The sequence below is a fragment of the Sander lucioperca genome, chromosome 12, assembly GCF_008315115.2.
Source record: "Sander lucioperca isolate FBNREF2018 chromosome 12, SLUC_FBN_1.2, whole genome shotgun sequence".
Classification (NCBI taxonomy): domain Eukaryota; kingdom Metazoa; phylum Chordata; class Actinopteri; order Perciformes; family Percidae; genus Sander; species Sander lucioperca.
Genome location: NC_050184.1, coordinates 20961235 through 20980065, shown reverse-complemented (window position 1 = coordinate 20980065; position 18831 = coordinate 20961235). Strand labels below are relative to the sequence as shown.

Genomic DNA, 18831 nt, shown 5'->3' with positions numbered 1-18831 from the left:
AAAACGTTGAAAAAAGTGACAAAAACGTTGAAAAAAGTGACAAAAATGTTGAAAAAATGACAAATGTTGAAAAAAGTGACAAAAACGTTGAAAAAAGTGACAAAAACGTCAGAAAAAGTGCCAAAAATGTTGAAAAAAGTGACAAAAACGTTGAAAAAAGTGACAAAAATGTTGAAAAAAATGACAAATGTTGAAAAAAGTGACAAAAACGTCAGAAAAAGTGCCAAAAATGTTGAGAAAAGTGACAGAAACGTTGAAAAAAGTGCCATAAACTTCGGAAAAGGCAGCATAAACTAGGCAGGCCAAACTTGATTGTGAGCCTAAATTGATAAGGCCTGAGTCATTCTACAGAGTCGGTGCCATTTGTGATTGAGGAGGATGAAACAATGAACGTTAAAATGTTAAGCTTTTTTTAATTTGATGTGACAAAGTAATGTGTGTACTTGATAGAAAATACCTTTTCCCATCTTAACGTAGAGTATTAAGTTATTATTCTGCATTATTTTCTCAAACTAATCCCAATTTAATTCAGCCCCATCGCAGTCATTTTGTTATTCAACTATTCATTTTTCCAATAAGCTTGAGATCAGCTTCTGGCATAATCTCACAGTTTAGATGTCCCTTGTAAATAATGGCATATTGTAATTAAAGAGAAAATCAAGAGAAACTGACGAGCACCATCCTTACCAGCTTATGATGAAGACATTTCTAATCTAACTCCACATTTTCGCTAGAAATGTGCAAGAATGCTGCGTGATTCCTGACAAAATTTAAATAGACTTATGTACCCGGATTTAATACACACAATAAAGCAACTATTGATGTTATATTTTGTGTATTTAATACAAAAATGTAAAAAAAATAATCATAATAGAGATGAATGCACCGCAACAGGGTTGAAAATCATGTAACCGGGTTGAATGAAAAGCATCACGTGTCATACGTTTTATCTTTTTTTTGTGAGATCACTCACATGTTGCCATTTTTTTAAACATTTTTAAACCTACTGTCAACATAGCGTTTAAAATCTAAACAATCTAGATGAAATCTAGACAGATTAAAACACATTAATGAACTAACAGTAACAACATTTCATTGATTTCATAAAAAATATGCGTTTGAGAACCCCTGCCTATAGGCAGTCCCTCCGGAAAAACGGGATTATGCGATCTCATAATTCAATGCATAATCAGCCAAAGTCTGCATATTTATGCGGGGGGGGGGCATTTTTTCAAATACGCCGCATTTTCGCCTCATAAATTGCAGATTTCCGCGCAAAATATGCGGGGCTTGCATGATTTCATAATCCCCGCATTTTCGTTGCAAAAAAGTCACACATATCTTAGCAGAAAGTTGAAAAATGTTGCGTTTACTTCACACAAGAGCAGCTGTTTTCCCCTGTTGCCATGGGAACGTTATGAAGTGACGTAATTACGTGACGTGAACGTCATCGAAAAGCTGCAAACCCCGCGATGAAGCCACGATGAAACCGCAGTTTTTACAAGTTCCCGCAATTTCATCGCATAAAATTGCATAAATATCCCGCATATTCCATCACATTTTTTAAGAAAACGTGCCGCATAATCAAGGATTTTTGCCCGAAACAATCACAAAAACACTCTGCATTTTTCTGGAAGGACTGTGTTATACATTCAGTAAAGTTGTCCATGGATGTGTAATAAGAACTGGATACAGCATTCGAGGCGGAGCCCCGTTCATCCCTATGAGAGTTGCTCAGTGAAGCCATAAATGTTTATCTGACGTCATGACTTCACGTAAACATACACGCCACTTTCCTAAAGCCAAGTGGCGTGTTATCTGTATGCATTTTGAGCTATCTGCATGTATGTCTACGCTGTATACAGTGGATTGCAGTCTGCAACGTCGCAGCGTAAACATACACGCCACTTTCTAAAGCTACGTCACGTGTTATCGCGAGGCTACGGTTGAGTTTAGGAAACGTGACACGTGGGACCCGATCCCCGGTCGGCATTTTTCTGGAAGGACTGGATAGGGTCACATTACAGGCCGGTTCACGGCTGCTGGTAACAGTGTTCTCGCTCAATACTGGACCAGTTTTAAAGATCTGGTCCCTTAGACACCAACACATGAGGAGATAATGTCCACGATGAGAAGAAAATACAGAAATGAGCCAAAGCGTCTCTGATGTTGAGTTCCAGCCTGTCTGTATGGGTTTAGCAGATGGACAGAGGGAGGGGTGGAGCCCTCTGCTGGCTGAAACACACTGAAAAGTTTCATCTCAGTTGCTTTTAAGTGTTAAAATTATTTTTTTTTTTAAAGTGTGCCGAGGGGGAGGAAGGAGCTGACCGACGTCTGCAGCTCTGACGGAAGAAAAAGAAATAAAAACAAAAGCTGCTGCAAAGAATTTGTCTCCACAGTTTTCCTTTTGCTTCAAATTTCAGCCTGGAAAAAAAAAAAAAAAAAAAAAAAAGAGCAGAGAAAATGAGAAACAGACCACAGAGAGGAAGAGGAGGAGGAGGAAGGAGAAGGAGGAGGAGGAGGAGGAGGAGGAGGAGGAGGAGGAGGAAGAGGAGGAGTTGTGGTGGCCATCTGCAGCTCAGATCAGACTTTCACACAGAAGGAGCGAGAGAGAGAGAGAGAGGCAAAGAGAGAGAGAGAGAGGCAGAGAGAGAGAGAGAGCGAGAGAGGCAAAGAGAGAGAGAGAGAGGCAGAGAGAGAGAGAGAGCGAGAGAGGCAAAGAGAGAGAGAGAGAGAGAGAGAGAGAGAGAGAGAGAGAGCGAGAGAGAGAGAGCGAGAGAGGCAAAGAGAGAGAGAGAGGCAGAGAGAGAGAGAGAGCGAGAGAGGCAAAGAGAGAGAGAGAGAGGCAGAGAGAGCACCGTCCGTCTGTCTGTCTGTCTGTCTGGACAAACTGACATCTGGAATGAAAGAATAGAAATCTGCTAAGGAAGTGCGAATAGCCGCAGCAGCCGGAGGAGGAGAGGAGGAGAGGAGGAGAGGAGGAGTGAAGCAGCTTTTGTTTTGGAGCTGAGTCGGCTCTTTGTGGATTCTTCAGAAGAGGAGAACAGTTTGACTTCCTCAGACGAGATGGAGTTATTTCTCACGTTTCTTCTTGTGATCTGACTGGAACCAACTGATCTGAGGAAACTGTTTAATGGTTGAATCCAGCGCTGGAATGTAACTAAATACATGTACTCCAGTGCTGTACTTCAGTCCAAATTTTGAGGTACTTGTACTTTCCTTGAGTCTTTTCTTTTCATGCCACTTTCTACTTCTACTCCGCTACATTTCAGAGAGAAATATTGGACTTTTTACTCCACTACATTCATCTGTTACAGCTTTAGTTACTAGTTACTTTACACATTAAGATTACTGCACCCTGAGTATTTTTACAGTGTGGTATTAGTACTTTCACTGAAGTAAAGGATCTGAATACTTTTCCCACCGCTGGTTTAATCACATCTGGATTCTGCTGATTGGTCTGATGGACGGAGCGATCCTCTGAAGGAGACGGAGAGATGGAGACGGACGCGGGACGGTTTCTACGTTTGCTGAAAGAGTGACAGAAAGAGGAAGAAAGAAAGGAGAGATGGGAGAGAGGAGGGGGGGAGGAGGACGGAGGGGAGACGCTGACCGCCACATGACTTCCAGCAGAGAACAAACGGATACGTGATGCTGCGATGAACTCTCTGAGGACTCAACAGGAAGTGACTGATTTAAGCAGAAAACTTTCAGATTAAATGTCTCATTCTTGAAAAGTGTAAAAAGAGAGATAGGTAGATAGGTAAGTAGGTAGGTAGTTACATAGGTAGGTAGTATATAGGTAGGTAGGTAGGTAGTTGGATAGGTAGGTAGTTACCTAGGTAGGTAGGTAGGTAGTATATAGGTAGGTAGTTACCTAGGTAGGTAGGTAGGTAGTTGGATAGGTAGGTAGTTACCTAGGTAGGTAGGTAGGTAGTACTAGGTAGTAGTAGGTAGTCTAGGTAGGTAGGTAGTAGGTAGTTGATAGGTAGGTACGTAGTAGGTAGTTACCGGTAGGTAGGTAGGTAGGTAGTTACCTAGGTAGGTAGGTAGGTAGGTAGGTACCTAGGTAGGTAGGTAGGTAGTATATAGGTAGGTAGGTAGGTAGGTAGGTAGGTACCTAGGTAGGTAGGTAGTGATAGTGTACCTAGGTAGGTAGGTAGTCATAGGTAGTACAGGTAGGTACCTAGGTAGGTAGGTAGGTAGTATATAGGTAGGTAGGTAGGTAGGTAGTTGGATAGGTAGGTAGTTACCTAGGTAGGTAGGTAGGTAGGTAGTTACATAGGTAGGTAGGTAGGTAGTTACATAGGTAGGTAGATAGGTACATAGGTAGGTAGGTAGTTACATAGATAGGTAGGTATAGGTAGTTAGATAGGTAAGTAGGTAGGTAGGTACACTCTAAGAAATATATCCGTAAAATAACAGAAAAAGTACTGGCAGCTCATTACCTGGACTCTGTCCCGTAATTTTCAGTTACATAACCGTGTCAATGGTGAAAACAACATAACATTTTCTGTTATTTAACGGTGTACCTAGAGTAAAAAAACATAACATTTTTAGGTAGGTAAGCAGTTAGATTAGATAGTTTTTATCGTCCATTGCAGGAATTTGTAGTCATAGTCTGTACAGGGCCTCACAAATACACACCACATACACATCACATACACACACACACACACATACAGTAAACATGGACACCTTCCCCCCCAACCACCTCTGGTTTTTAGTTTATTTTGTTCATTCGTAACTTACAACATTGGATACACCGGTAATAAACAATACACGGACGAAACATTAACGCTTTTTCTTGCCGTTAAATAAACAAAGCAAACAAAACGGGACTGAAGAGCTTATCGCACCTCCACGTTTCAACGTCGATTATTATCCATCATACGGAGTACTAATGGATATGAACTGAACCGCACCGTGACCTCTGACCGGCATGCGGCTGAACCGACCCCGCAGCACCTTGCTCGGGTTCGGCCTCCCCCCTGCCCCCCCTCCCCCGTCCCCCCCCTCCTTCTCCAGCCAGTTCAGCACCATGAGGTTCTCCTACCACCTGAACACCAGCGCCGACGCAGCAGCGCCACCAGCCTGCAGCGCCACCCGCAGGACAGGTGAGTGCACCGCAGCGTCACCAACACTTTTATTTTGAAAGGGCTGCGCGTAACTGTTCTTAATTGTCACGCTGAGTGACGACGATTCATTTAGGGGATTGCTCCGGTGCCGCCATGATGTCCCTCTTTTGAGCCGGATGTGCGTCCCCTTCCTCTTTCTTAGTGTTGGCGTTCAAATGCTGCGTTCATGCCACCTGGGAATAACAGGGACCGCCTCCGTGATTGCGTTGTTATAGACTGTATATATAAACTGGACCAGCAGGTCCCGTGTCTCTGGACGGAGACCAGTGAAGGATATTAGAAGATCTTTCCCGGTGATGGCTGAGCGTTACTGAGCAGCCTCCAACTGAGCTTGAAGACGTAGATGTGACGTGAGCAACCTGTCTGAAAGTTGGAAGTCTTCTGGTAGCTGTGCCAAGAGAAATCTCAATCATTCCCAATCTAGCAGAGACGGAGAGCGTAGGTATATGTAAGGAGATAACATAGACACAGGCTAATTATTGATCACTAAAATGATAGTTAACATTAGTAATTAAACTTAAACAGCTAATGGAAGTCCAAACTGCCTGAGAGCTTCTCCTGTACTATACGGTAATTCCTCTACTATGAGACAGTAAGTCTCGTGGTTATGACCCAATCGTTAGCCTATTTTTATAAAAACGTCTGCTACGGAGCCATAACGTGAGGTACAAGGTAATGGAGCCTTTTATACATTGTTGTGTTTCTTTAGAAATAAACAATGGACAAATAGAGTCTTTAAACTCTTCAGATGTAAAGTTATTCTCTGTCAAAGTGACGTCAAAATGAATGGCAGTCAATGGGATGCTAACGGGAGGTGATGGCTTGGTAGCATCAAAATGGCGCCATAGGAGGTTCGAGCTCTGAAGCGAAGTTTACCCCCTTGGTTATTCTGACTGTCAGCGTTCACATGGTCGGGATGAATGTTCTTCGTCTTCTGTTATATTGGCGTTTGGCATAACAACTTGCATGACTGCAACCAGCTGTTGGCCGTAGCCGAGAGCATCAGGTGGTGAAAACATGGAGGCCACAATAACAAAAGATTTGCAGCTGTTTTCTTATATGAGCATAGAAACAGCACATTGTCAGGTGTTTGTGTTATCTGCAGGACAACGTACGGGAAAGGACACGGAGAAGGTGTTTTATACATGGGCCTATTTATGAATAATCTGAAACATGTTATGTCTGTGTATGGTTCTCAGCAGAGGCGTTTGTCCACATTAAATAAGTTTATTGTCATTGAAATATGTCCAGTGAACCAAAGTCGCCTCCATCAAACGTCAGTTGTCAACAACGCGTCACCAACTGGGGAGCTCGGTTAGCAAAATCTAGCCCGAGTTTCCCACCTCTGATTCCCACAGGAAGGGACGTGAATGATGACATTCCGATGTCTATGAACGCAGCAAAACCTCCGGCTGATTTCTGAGGACTATGGTTACCTGCTCCTCAGATCTCTGCAGGGTAAATCCAGACAGCTAGCTAGACTATCTGTTCAATCTGAGTTTTCTGTTGCACGACTAAAACTACTTTTGAACGTCCACATGTTCCACCAAAACAAGTTCCTTCCTGAGACTATTTAGCAGAGGCACCGTGGCTCCGTCCGGAGCTTAGCCCCGCCCAAGACGATTGTGATTGGTTTAAAGAAATGCCAATATACCAGAGCACGTTTTCCTCCCATCCAGGAATGCTGTGTGGACTAGACAGACCTTCCTCCGCAGAGCTGTGGAGGAAGGTCTGGGGATGCCAGACTAAGTAGAGTCTGGTGTGGTGTTTAATGAAGACAATTTTTTTCATAGTTGATTATTGTCTGGATGAATGCATTAGTTGTTTTGGTCTCTAAAATGTCAGAAAATGAAACCACCAAATTAAAAATGCAACTTCAACTGTGAAACTGTGACAGTGCCCTCAGTGTCCCGCACACACACACACACACACACACACACACACACACACACACACACACACAAACACACACACACACACACACACACACACACACACACACACACATAAACACACACCGACACACACACACACACACACACAAACACACACACATAAACACACACACACACACACACACAAACACACACCGACACACACACACACACACACACACACACATAAACACACACCGACACACACACACACACACACACACACACACACACACACACACACACACACCGACACACACACACACACACACACATAAACACACACCGACACACACACACACACATAAACACACACCGACACACACACACACACACAAACACACACGACACACACACACACACACACACACACACACACATAAACACACACCGACACACACACACACACATAAACACACACAGACACACAGAGAGACACACACACACACACACACATACACACACACACACTGTGTACACACAGATGTTCCAGATTATTTTCATGCTAAATAAATATTACTAATATTATTATTATTATTCTCAAATAAAGTCAGTTGATGACAAAGTCTTACTTCCTGAAGGCTTTTCAAATTAAAAGCCCAGCAGGAATGGGGGTTGTTCCTTCCTTTGACCGAAATCTCTCAACAGCTGACAGGAAGTGAAAATCCTCCTCAGTTTTACTGGATAAACTTTGATTATAGTCACTACACGTTTTTCTTAATAAAAAGCTGTTTCTCAGTGACGCTAATCAAAGTAATCATGACTCAAAACAAGCGCTCCTGATCACAGGACAGCAGAGACACAGTTGATCTAGCTCCACCCCACTACTTGGTCAGGACAAGATGAACAAAAACAAACACACCCCTGTCATGGAGCTGCTGATCCTGTAGAGCAGACAGACAGACAGACAGAGAGACAGACAGAGAGACAGAGAGAGAGAGACAGACGGAGAGACAGACAGAGAGACGGAGACAGAGAGACAGACAGACAGAGAGACAGACGGAGAGACAGAGACAGACAGACAGAGAGACGGAGACAGACAGACAGAGAGACGGAGACAGACAGACGGACGGATGGACAGGCAGACAGGCAGAGAGACAGACAGAGAGACAGAGACGGACGGACGGACGGACGGACAGGCAGGCAGAGACAGACAGACAGACAGACAGACAGATAGATGGAGACAGGCAGGGTGATCAAAACAAACCCCCACCAGCCAGCGTTATATAACACAAACACACCCGAGTGACTGAAGAAGACGGAGGAGGAGAGTCACCGCTATAGAACAAATCAAACGTACGCTCTAGTTACTGAACTGTCAGTGCTGAGAGACTGTTAAACTCCACCCCCCCCCGAGGCTGATAAGCCAAACGCACCCAAAACACTTCAACGCGTACGAGTGAAGAAAAGACAAACACACCCTGGTATCATCTGGCAGGGGAGGAGATAAAACTACAGGCTGACCTCTGACACACACACACACACACACACACACACACACACCTCCCCTCCCCCAGAGCAACAGTGAGCGACCCATTGACCCAAAGAGAGACAGGCTTGATCGTCCATTCCCCCAGGACATCTATGAATGGAGAGAGCGAGTGTGTGTGTGTGTGTGTGTGTGTGTGTGCTTGTTTAACTATATTCGTGGGGTCCAAAAACCGGGGAATAGGGTATACTTGTGGGGTCTGCACAGCTTTGAGGGGCCAAAATGCTGGACCCCACAAGTTTAAAGGTCTGTTTGAGGGTTAAGACTTGGTTTTAGGATTAGGGTTAGAATTAGGTTATGGTTAGGGTGAGGGTAAGGGTTAAGGTTAGGCATTTAGTTGTGATAGTTAAGGTTAGGGTAAGGAGCTAGGGAATGCATTATGTCAATGACGGGTCCCCACAAAGATAGTGCCACAAACCTGTGTGTGTGTGTGTGTGTGTCGGTGTGTGTTTATGTGTGTGTGTGTGTGTGTGTGTGTGTGTGTGTCGGTGTGTGTGTCGGTGTGTGTTTATGTGTGTGTGTGTGTGTCGGTGTGTGTTTATGTGTGTGTGTGTGTGTGTGTGTGTGTCGGTGTGTGTTTATGTGTGTGTGTGTGTGTGTGTGTGTGTGTGTGTCGGTGTGTGTGTGTGTGTGTGTGTGTGTTTATGTGTGTGTGTGTGTCGGTGTGTGTTTATGTGTGTGTCTGTGTGTGTGTGTGTGTGTGTGTGTGTGTTGGTGTGTGTTTATGTGTCGGTGTGTGTGTGTGTGTGTGACAGATGGTGGAGGCTCTCAGGGGCAACTGGAGGTAAATCTCTCCATTTAGAGCAAAGACAGATTAAATATGTTTTTTATGTCATGTCATTCAGAGTCGGACGGAGTTTGTCCTCATAAAGCTGGTCTCATTTTTTAAACTAATTTTTCACTTTAATAAGTGTCCATATTATGAAAAAAAACACTTTTTCTGGGATTTGGGGCGTTATTTTGTGTCTCTGGTGCTTCCACACACATACAAACTTGGAAAAACCATCCATGCTGTTTAGAGTGAGATACGGTTTCTGAATGTGTCCTGCCTTCAGTCTCTGGGTGAGCTGGTCAAAATCTGCACGGCTTTCTACGTCACTAGTCGAGACGAGGGGGCTAACCGTTAGCATGCTAGCTTGTTCTGAATGGCAAACCACTGCTACAACACACACTAGTTCACCCTAATCTACAAAAGAACTACTTCCATGTCCCTGTTCTGCAGGTATTCCACAAAGTTTGAAGTGCGCCCTCGTTTAGAAGAAGTCTCCCGGCTAATCCTGCCTTGTAGAAGTTGGAGAAACGGCTAGCTAGCTGATGTAGTCCTTACCTAGCTACTGAGCATGTGATCTTACCTACTGATCATGTGATCTTACCTAGCTACTGATCATGTGATCTTACCTAGCTACTGATCATGTGATCTTACCTAGCTACCGAGCGTGTGATCTTACCTAGCTACCGAGCATGTGCGACTGCCAACAAAGATGTTACAGCAACAACATTAAACTATGTAAACCTATTCTGATACAATCTCAAAATACAATTATGAACCTGAAAATGAGCACTTTAAGTACCCCTCCCCTGGTTCTCATTGGAAAAAGTCAAAAAATTATAGTTCAAATTAAAGACACCTTTCAGTCCCTCCAGAAAAACGTGATTATGCAATATACGCGATAATCGGCCAAAGTCTGCATTTTTTCAAATACGCCGCACTTTCGCCAAAATATGCGGGGCTTGCATGATTTCATAATCCCCGCATTTTCGTTGCAAAAAAGTCACACATATCTTAGCAGAAAGTTGAAAAATGTTGCGTTTACTTCACACAAGAGCAGCTGTTTTCCCGTTGCCATGGGAACGTTATGAAGTGACGTAATTACGCGACGTGAACATCATCGAAAAGCTGCAAACCCCGCGATGAAGCCATGATGAAACCGCAGTTTTTGCAAGTTCCCGCAATTTCATCGCATAAAATTGCATAAATATCCCGCATATTCCATCGCATTTTTTAAGAAAACGTGCCGCATAATCAAGGAATTTTGCCCAAAACAATCACAAAAAAACTCTGCATTTTTCTGGAAGGACTGGCCTTTATAAGTCAAAGCTACACAACAACTAATATAACCATGATTCAAACACAGAACGATTTAACAGAAGGGCTAAAATGAAAGCCCCCCAAAAGGTTCAATACATAAAGAATACGGAGAGGAGGAAGAGTTATGTCCTAATAAAACCATATCCAGGCCCTCAAGGTTGGTTACAAAAAGGAAAAAGGCCTTTAATTCATTTGGCAAGACATTTAAAAGTACACCAACGCGTGTCGGCTTGAGCCTTTCTCAGTGTCATTTTTCATGACTGTTTTTGGTCATAACTCTTCCTCCTCTCTGTGAACGTTATTCCCTTCGATGAGCACCGCTGGTTAAATGTATACCAGAAGCGGTCCTGCCACTATTTATGTACAAAGTATGTAAGAAATACAATTGAATATTGAATCACTAGTTGCCTTAAATTGGTAGTTTTCCTATGGGAGTTCTGCATTGCAGCCCACCACAAAACTACACTGTTAAAAACTGTAAAATTACAGTACGATACAGGCAGCACGGTTGCCAGAACTTTACTGTATTCTTCACATACAATACTGTACTGTAATAAGGTGTACTGTAGTTTACAGTAATGTATGTACTGTAACTATACATAGTTTACTGTATTTTATGTATTACTGTAATAAACAGGTTGCTATAGCAAGAACTGTTTAGTGACAATACAAAATAGGCCAAAGTGTGATGAACGAGCACACACAGAGAGCCACACTGATCACGCAACAGAGAACTCTGATTGGACAGATAGTCTGAGGAACAGTTAACCATGGTCCTCACAAATCCTGCTAAAATGAGGGGCATCCGGCAGAATTTCAGGCGGCACCGGACCAATCCCGGTAATGAAACGTTGTGCATATAGACCAGTCCCTCCAGAAAAACGTGATTATGCGATCGCATAATTCAATACATAATCGGCCAAAGTCTACATATTTATGCGGGGGGGGCGCATTTTTTCAAATACGCCGCACTTTCGCCGCATAAATTGCCGATTTCCGCGCAAAATATGCGGGGCTTGCATGATTTCATAATCCCCGCATTTTCGTTGCAAAAAAGTCACATATATCTTAGCAGAAAGTTGAAAAATGTTGCGTTTACTTCACACGAGAGCAGCCGTTTACCCCTGTTGCCATGGTAACGTTATGAAGTGACGTAATTACGTGACGTGAACATCATCGAAAAGCTGCAAACCCCGCGATGAAGCCATGAGGAAACCGCAGTTTTTGCAAGTTCCCGCAATTTCATCGCATAAAATTGCATAAATATCCCGCATATTCCATCGCATTTTTTAAGAAAACGTGCCGCATAATCAAGGAATTTAGCCCAAAACAATCACAAAATTTTGTGTTTTATTTTAACTTTCTTCACTTGTTTTAAAATAATCTGCGGACAATTCTGCATCAACAGATTCCGTAATGGCATCAAATTTCATTCAATATTCTCAAGTTGCGTTCCACATATTCAATTCAATTCTTTATTGGCATGAAAAACAGTTGACAGAAGATTTACAGGCCGATTACATATAAAATACTGATGATGGCTCAGACTACCTCTCTCTTAATTTGTTGTCAAGGAAACCAAAATGGAGGAGGTGTCTCTCTCTCTCTCTCTCTCTCTCTCTCTCTCTGTCTCTCTCTCTCTCTCTGTCTATCGCTCTCTCTCTCTCTCTCTCTCTCTCTCTCTCTCTCTCTCTCTGTCTCTCTGTCTCTCTCTCTCTCTCTCTCTCTCTCTCTCTCTGTCTCTCTCTCTCTCTGTCTCTCTGTGTCTCTCTCTCTCTCTCTCTCTCTCTCTCTGTCTCTCTCTCTCTCTGTCTCTCTCTCTCTCTCTCTTTCTCTCTCTCTCTCTCTCTCTCTCTCTGTCTCTCTCTCTCTCTCTCTGTCTCTCTCTCTGTCTAGCTCTCTCTCCTCTCTCTCTCTCTCTGTCTCTCTCTGTCTCTCTCTCTCTCTCTGTCTCTCTCTCTGTCTATCGCTCTCTCTCCTCTCTCTCTCTCTCTCTCTCTGTCTCTCTCTCTCTGTCTATCGCTCTCTCACTCTGTCTCCCTCTCTCTCTGTGTTCTCTCTCTCTCTCTCTCTCTCTCTCTCTCTCTCTCTCTCTCCCGCCCCCCCCGCCCACCGCCGCTCACACACCGGGCAGCCCTCTTAACCAAACCGAGCGCATCTAACCTACTTATCCGTCCAGAAGCAGCAGCCGTCGGTCTGTCAACCGGTTCGGGCCGTCGCTGTGTCTCTGGCTCGGAACCGTCCGGCTCCGGTCTGGTCCGTGCGCGTGTCTGCGCGTGTGTGTGTGTGTGTGTGTATGCGCGCGCGCGCGTGTGTGTGTGTAGCTGACCCGGTTTCTTCTCCGTGCTGTGGACCGGGAGAGCCGCTCTCTCTCCTCACCAACATTATCTTTAATGACCGGATTTGTGTTTTGCTGCGCGATGTATATGGACAGAAGCAGCCTGACCAGGGGTGAGTACCTGCCTGCCTACCGTGTGCATGCACACATACTCATCTGCACCGTGTAGCTACGGATACCTGCTGATAACCGCTGCACGAGCACGCGCACACGTAGCGCGCACACAGCTGCAGCCTCGTCACACCACCGCACCTTCTTCTCATGTGTTTTATTTAATATCTATTTCTATCTATGTGTATAAATGTGTATAATCATAAAAAATCCTGATGGTGGTGGTGGTGGTGGTTGTGGCGGGGGTTGGGAATGACATGACATACGCGCGCTCACACACAGGGTGCCGTGCACGCGCACACACTGACCGACATCTCGCCGCAGTGAATGTAGGCTAGTATGGCTGCATGATACTGCGTCTGGCAGATGTGTGTGTGTGTGTGTGTGTGTGTGTGTGTGTGTGTGTGTGTGTGTGTGTGTGTGTGTGTGTGTGTTTGTGAGTCTGTTGCTTTGCTGCTCTCTGATCTGCTGAAATCATCTTTATTAAACACAACAGCAGCTCAGCGTGTATACACATTTCTATTTCTATATTCATTAATGATCCCATGGATGATGGGATCAATAATCTCTCTGCTGCATGTTTTATTTCATCAGCACTGACACGAAATCCACAAACAGACAGAATCCAATCAGGCCGAGACTGTGTGTGTGTGTGTGTGTGTGTGTGTGTGTGTGTGTGTGTGTGTGTGTGTGTGTGTGTGTGTGTGTGTGTGTGTGTGTGTGTGTGTGTGTGTGTGTGATTGTAATGATTGACTCCTAATCCATTGATTTTCAAACGAGGATGCTGATTGGAGGCTGATGTGGATGAACAGCAGGATGGTGTCAGTCATTAGTGCTGGTTTGTTTCTGCAGACAGAGGACTGACACCCCCACCCCCCCACCCTCCACCCTCCAAAACATACACACACACACACACACACACACACACACACACACACACACACCCCCCTCATGCTGTTAATGATGAAGATATCTGCATCATCCTCTGCTCCTACATGCTGTCATGTCTGTCATTAAGCACGCTGTTCTCATGAAGTACATTTAGCTCTGAAAAGTGCAGCACTGTAATCGGTCTGTATTTCACGCATTCATTACTGTCAGCACATTGATTGCTGCTGTAGCTATAAGAGCGCTGTGGACCGCGGAGGGAGGAGGTTGGGGGGGAGGGGGGGATGTTTGGGTCATAATACACAGGGCTCTAAACCTGGGGAGCAGAGTTCACTTCTCGTGGAAAACGAAAGACGTTCAGTAGTATTCCTATTTGCATGAACTGGGGTAGACGCTCCATATTCATGCTCCATCTTGAAATACGTTAGCCAGTAAGGGACATACAGGATATACTGCTGTGTGTGTGTGTGTGTGTGTGTGTGTGTGTGTGTGTGTGTGTGTGTGAGGGACATACAGGACATAGTGCTCCACCTTTCACGTTTTCTCTGTCACATGATAAACTCACAGCTGCTGCTAATGCTGCTAATGCTGCTAACGGGTATCGTAGCTTCCCGGCCTCCGGCCAAGTTTGAAGAAGGAAACATGGAGGACCACACGTATTCAAAATCCAAATTTCAGGAACAGGAGTCTTCTTCTTTTTCGCCCAGAAAAAGAAAAAGGAGATTGAAAAGAGCAAGAGACCGGCTTTTTGAAGCGTGAAGGCTACCGTAGCTGTAATACGGACTTTGAACTGCGTGGCGCGAGAGAGTTGATTTGATATATGATCTCAACACTAGATGGGAGAAATTCCCACACGTTGGACCTTTTAACTAGTTGTTTTGTCGCCTAAACTTTACTGCCACGGTCCCTGAAAGACCCGACGTCTCACGGTGCTCTGTACCAGGCTTGCAGTCGCCTGTTGTTGGCTAAACTCAGCTAGCAACGGCTGCTGGTACGACGGAGCTCTGTAGCCGGCGCCACGTGAATAGCCGACGGTCCCCTAATTTTGCAGGATTTCATATACGAACACGTTGGTGAGAATGCGTTGCTTTATGTCCGTCTGCAGACCATGTGTTACCTGTAGATCCGGATCGGATGTCTGATCTGGATCAGGAGAGACTCGTGTTAATGCAGCAGAACACGAGTACGAGTTAGTTAGTTAGAATAAGAGTGCACGTCAATTCGTTCAGAACGCATCTAGAGGTCTAGTCCGCCATGAAGATACCTAAAATCTCCCTAAGGCCCACTAGAACCAGCTAACAGACTGATAACCAGTAACGACTAGAACTTCCTGAGAAATGACTAAAACCATAGGCATAATTTAGAGGGGGGGTGGGGGGGTTACAACCCCCCCAATAATCCAAACTGGCCAGTGCAACCCCCCCAAATACCTATTATAATTTCCTTTACATAAATAAAGACATTTGCAGCACAAATTGTTGCAGAAAAATCCACCGAAATGAAGTGTTTGACGATCAAAATTTCAATTTTGCTCAAAAGTGGAGATCTCGAATCCCCCCCCCCCCCCCACTGTTGAACCGAAACTTACATTCTTGGCTAAAACCTTAAAGCAGCCATATTATGCTCATTTTCAGGTTCATAATTGTATTTTAAGGTTGTACCAGAATAGGTTTACATGGTTTAATTTTCTAAAAACACCATATTGTTGTTGTACTGCACCGCTCTCTCTCACTGCTGCAGATCCTCTTTTCAGCTGGTCTCTGTTTTAGCTACAGAGTGAGACCTCTTTTCTTCTTCTACTTCTGTACTATATTTGATTGCACTCGCACATGCCCAGTAGCTCAGATGTAGATCATGTCAGCTAGCTAGCTCCATAGACAGTAAAAGAAAGGCTGTTTCTACAACTTCGGTCAGTTACAAGGCAGGATTAGCTGGGAGACTTCTAAATGAGGGCGCACATGGAAGTAGTTCTTTTGTAGATTATGGTGAACTTGTGTGTGTTGTAGCAGTGCTTTGCTATTGAGAACAAGGTAGCATGCTAGTGTTAGCATGCTAGCGTTAGCTAATGGTTGCGGTGAGCCTGCTCGTTTCAGCTAGTGACGTAGAAAGCCGTGCCGATTTTGACCAGCTCACCCAGAGACTGAAGGCAGGACACATTCAGAAACCGTATCTCACTCTAAACACCATGGATGGATTTTTTTCAAAGTTTGTATGTGTGTGCAAGCACCAGAGACAGAAAATAACTCCCCAAATCCCAGAAAAAGTGATTTTTTCATAATATATATAAGATATTTAAATTAGCTGATACATGGTTAAACCTCAGTGGCTCTTACCAGTGTATCTATGTGTGTACTTGTGTGTGTGTGTACCTGCTGTGGTGTTTCCCCCTCTCATTCCCCCTGCTCTGGTGTTTCCCCCTCTCATTCCCCCCTGCTCTGGCGTTTCCCCCTCTCATTCCCCCTGCTCTGGCGTTTCCCCCTCTCATTCCCCCTGCTCTGGCGTTTCCCCCTCTCATTCCCCCTGCTCTGGTGTTTCCCCCTCTCATTCCCCCTGCTCTGGTGTTTCCCCCTCTCATTCCCCCCTGCTCTGGCATTTCCCCCTCTCATTCCCCCTGCTCTCATTCCCCCCTGCTCTGGCGTTTCCCCCTCTCATTCCCCCTGCTCTGGTGTTTCCCCCTCTCATTCCCCCTGCTCTGGCATTTCCCCCTCTCATTCCCCCTGCTCTGGTGTTTCCCCCTCTCATTCCCCCTGCTCTGGCGTTTCCCCCTCTCATTCCCCCTGCTCTGGTGTTTCCCCCTCTCATTCCCCCTGCTCTGGTGTTTCCCCCTCTCATTCCCCCTGCTCTGGTGTTTCCCCCCTCTCATTTCTTCTGACCCGTTTTGGTTATGAATCTGCGGGGTTGTGTTGCAGTCTCAACGGCTGCAAACGGAGACCTTTGGAAACACCGACACTGACGCCAACATTTCTCCTTCTGATTGGGTCTTATCTTGTTCTGTGAGACTAAAGCTACTCACGTTACCATGGCAACTACCAGCAGCGTGGTGGAGTCTCCACGCTGCCTCCTGTGTATGTCCAGTATACATAAGATGTTGATGAGATATTTATGTTTGGGCGTGTTAGTTTAAACTGAGATTAGTTCTTCAACAGCGCTTAAAAGGCAAAACGTAGCAATGCAAATGTAGCCTGACTGACTCGCATGCAATCAGCCTGTTTACTTACCTTGGCACATGTTGCTAACGGCGTACGGCTAAAAGTTCCCAGTCCGGAACCCACGCTTGTGAAATTTGGTTCTGCATTATGTGCATCAATCTACACACCATATGTTAATATGTGCTAATAGTGCATGACTTGCTGTTGAGCCACCCTGAATCCCTTCCTTCAGAACCTGCCTAATGTGGCCATTTGTCTAGCAGGTACAAAGCCGGGGACAGCGGATGTTATTAATGAATGAATTAATTACCACAAGAACCATCTAATGGACCCTTAACATAATAAGGTCCAACAGAACCTTGTCAGTGAAAAGTGGAACATCTTAGGGAATAAGTTGAAGCTGCTGTAGCTCCTCAAAATTAAAATACAGACAAATGTACAATAGATAAAACAGGAAGTCAGGTGTTTCATCATGTTTACATTCTGCAGGTATATGTATTCATTTTGACTGTGTGTGTGTGTGTGTGTGTGTGTGTGTGTGTGTGTGTGTGTGTGTGTGTGTGTGTCCTGCAACACCCTGCTGCATGAAACAATGCAACACCTTGGTTTAATTCTATTTTGTTCTATTCTGTGTGCAGTAGACTCTGCTGCAGCAGCTAACGTGTTTCCTGTCTACCACACAACATACATCACTGACATACGTGTGTGTGTGTGTGTGTGTGTGTGTGTGTGTGTGTTCTTGTTAAACTATATTCGTGGGGTCCAAAAATCGGGAATACAGTATACTTGTGGGGTCTGCACAGCTTTGTGGGGCCAAAATGCTGGACCCAACAAGGTTAAAGGTCTGTTTGAGGTTTAAGACTTGGTTTTAGGATTAGGGTTAGAATTAGGTTATGGTTAGGGTGAGGGTAAGGGTTAAGGTTAGGCATTTAGTGGTGATGGTTAAGGTTAGGGTAAGGAGCTAGGGAATGCATTATGTCAATGACAGGTCCCCACAAAGATAGTGGCCGTGTGTGTGTGTGTGTGTGTGTGTGTGTGTGTGTGTGTGTGTGTGTGTGCTGTGAAGGTGACAGTTGCGCTGCAGCAGTCTGGCTGTATTAAAGGTACAGCGTTTAAAGTAACATCTGTCACATCTCTATCTGAAGTCCAGCAGGTCCATTTAAAAAGAAAAAGAAGAAACCTTATTTCTATCTCCATTACTCCAACGGGAAGGTGTGTCTTGTGTGTGTCTCTGTTACCAGAGATCGAGTCTCCGTGACGTCGCGCTGACACAAACATCCCTTCCTGGTGGACAAATGGCAGTTCATTTGAATTACAGAGATATGTGAAATCTGCTAACTTGTTTATTTCTGTTGTCGTTTTCAGCCGTAACTGTAACGTTTAGAGATATGTAGTTAAACACGGAGGTCCGACCTGTCTGTGGTCTCTGCTGTGATTATTTTCTGTCCCATGTTGCTTTGCTAGCGTCTTTGATAAATCAAATCTAGCGTTAGGAACAGCAACATGTCGCCGCTGGTCGGACTGACTGCTAGTTTGTGTGGTGACATTTTCTTTAGTCTGTGGCCCAACAGGTACATTAGCTCTCCAAGCTAACGTTAGTCAAAGTGTTGTAGTGAAGAACAGGTAAACTGAGACCGAGTCAGCACCGAGACCAGACCAGGGCGAGTCCCACACTTCATGACACGATAACATGTA

General features: G+C 44.7%; 1 protein-coding gene across 2 annotated transcripts in view; it reads left to right on the top strand.

Annotated features, from left to right (window-relative positions):
• Positions 1 to 4398: 4398 nt before the first annotated feature.
• Positions 4399 to 18831, top strand: part of fgd1 (FYVE, RhoGEF and PH domain containing 1) — a 43130-nt gene continuing 28697 nt past the window's right edge. Inside the window, exon 1 of one of the 2 annotated variants that reach the window (XM_031293157.2) lies at positions 4399 to 5117. In XM_031293157.2, coding sequence (XP_031149017.1) covers positions 4943 to 5117 — 175 coding nt within the window. In that variant the 5' untranslated portion in view covers positions 4399 to 4942. Of the gene's footprint in view, positions 5118 to 12760; positions 13102 to 18831 lie in introns of those variants that run through there. The other variant, XM_031293158.2, reaches the window with a different exon arrangement.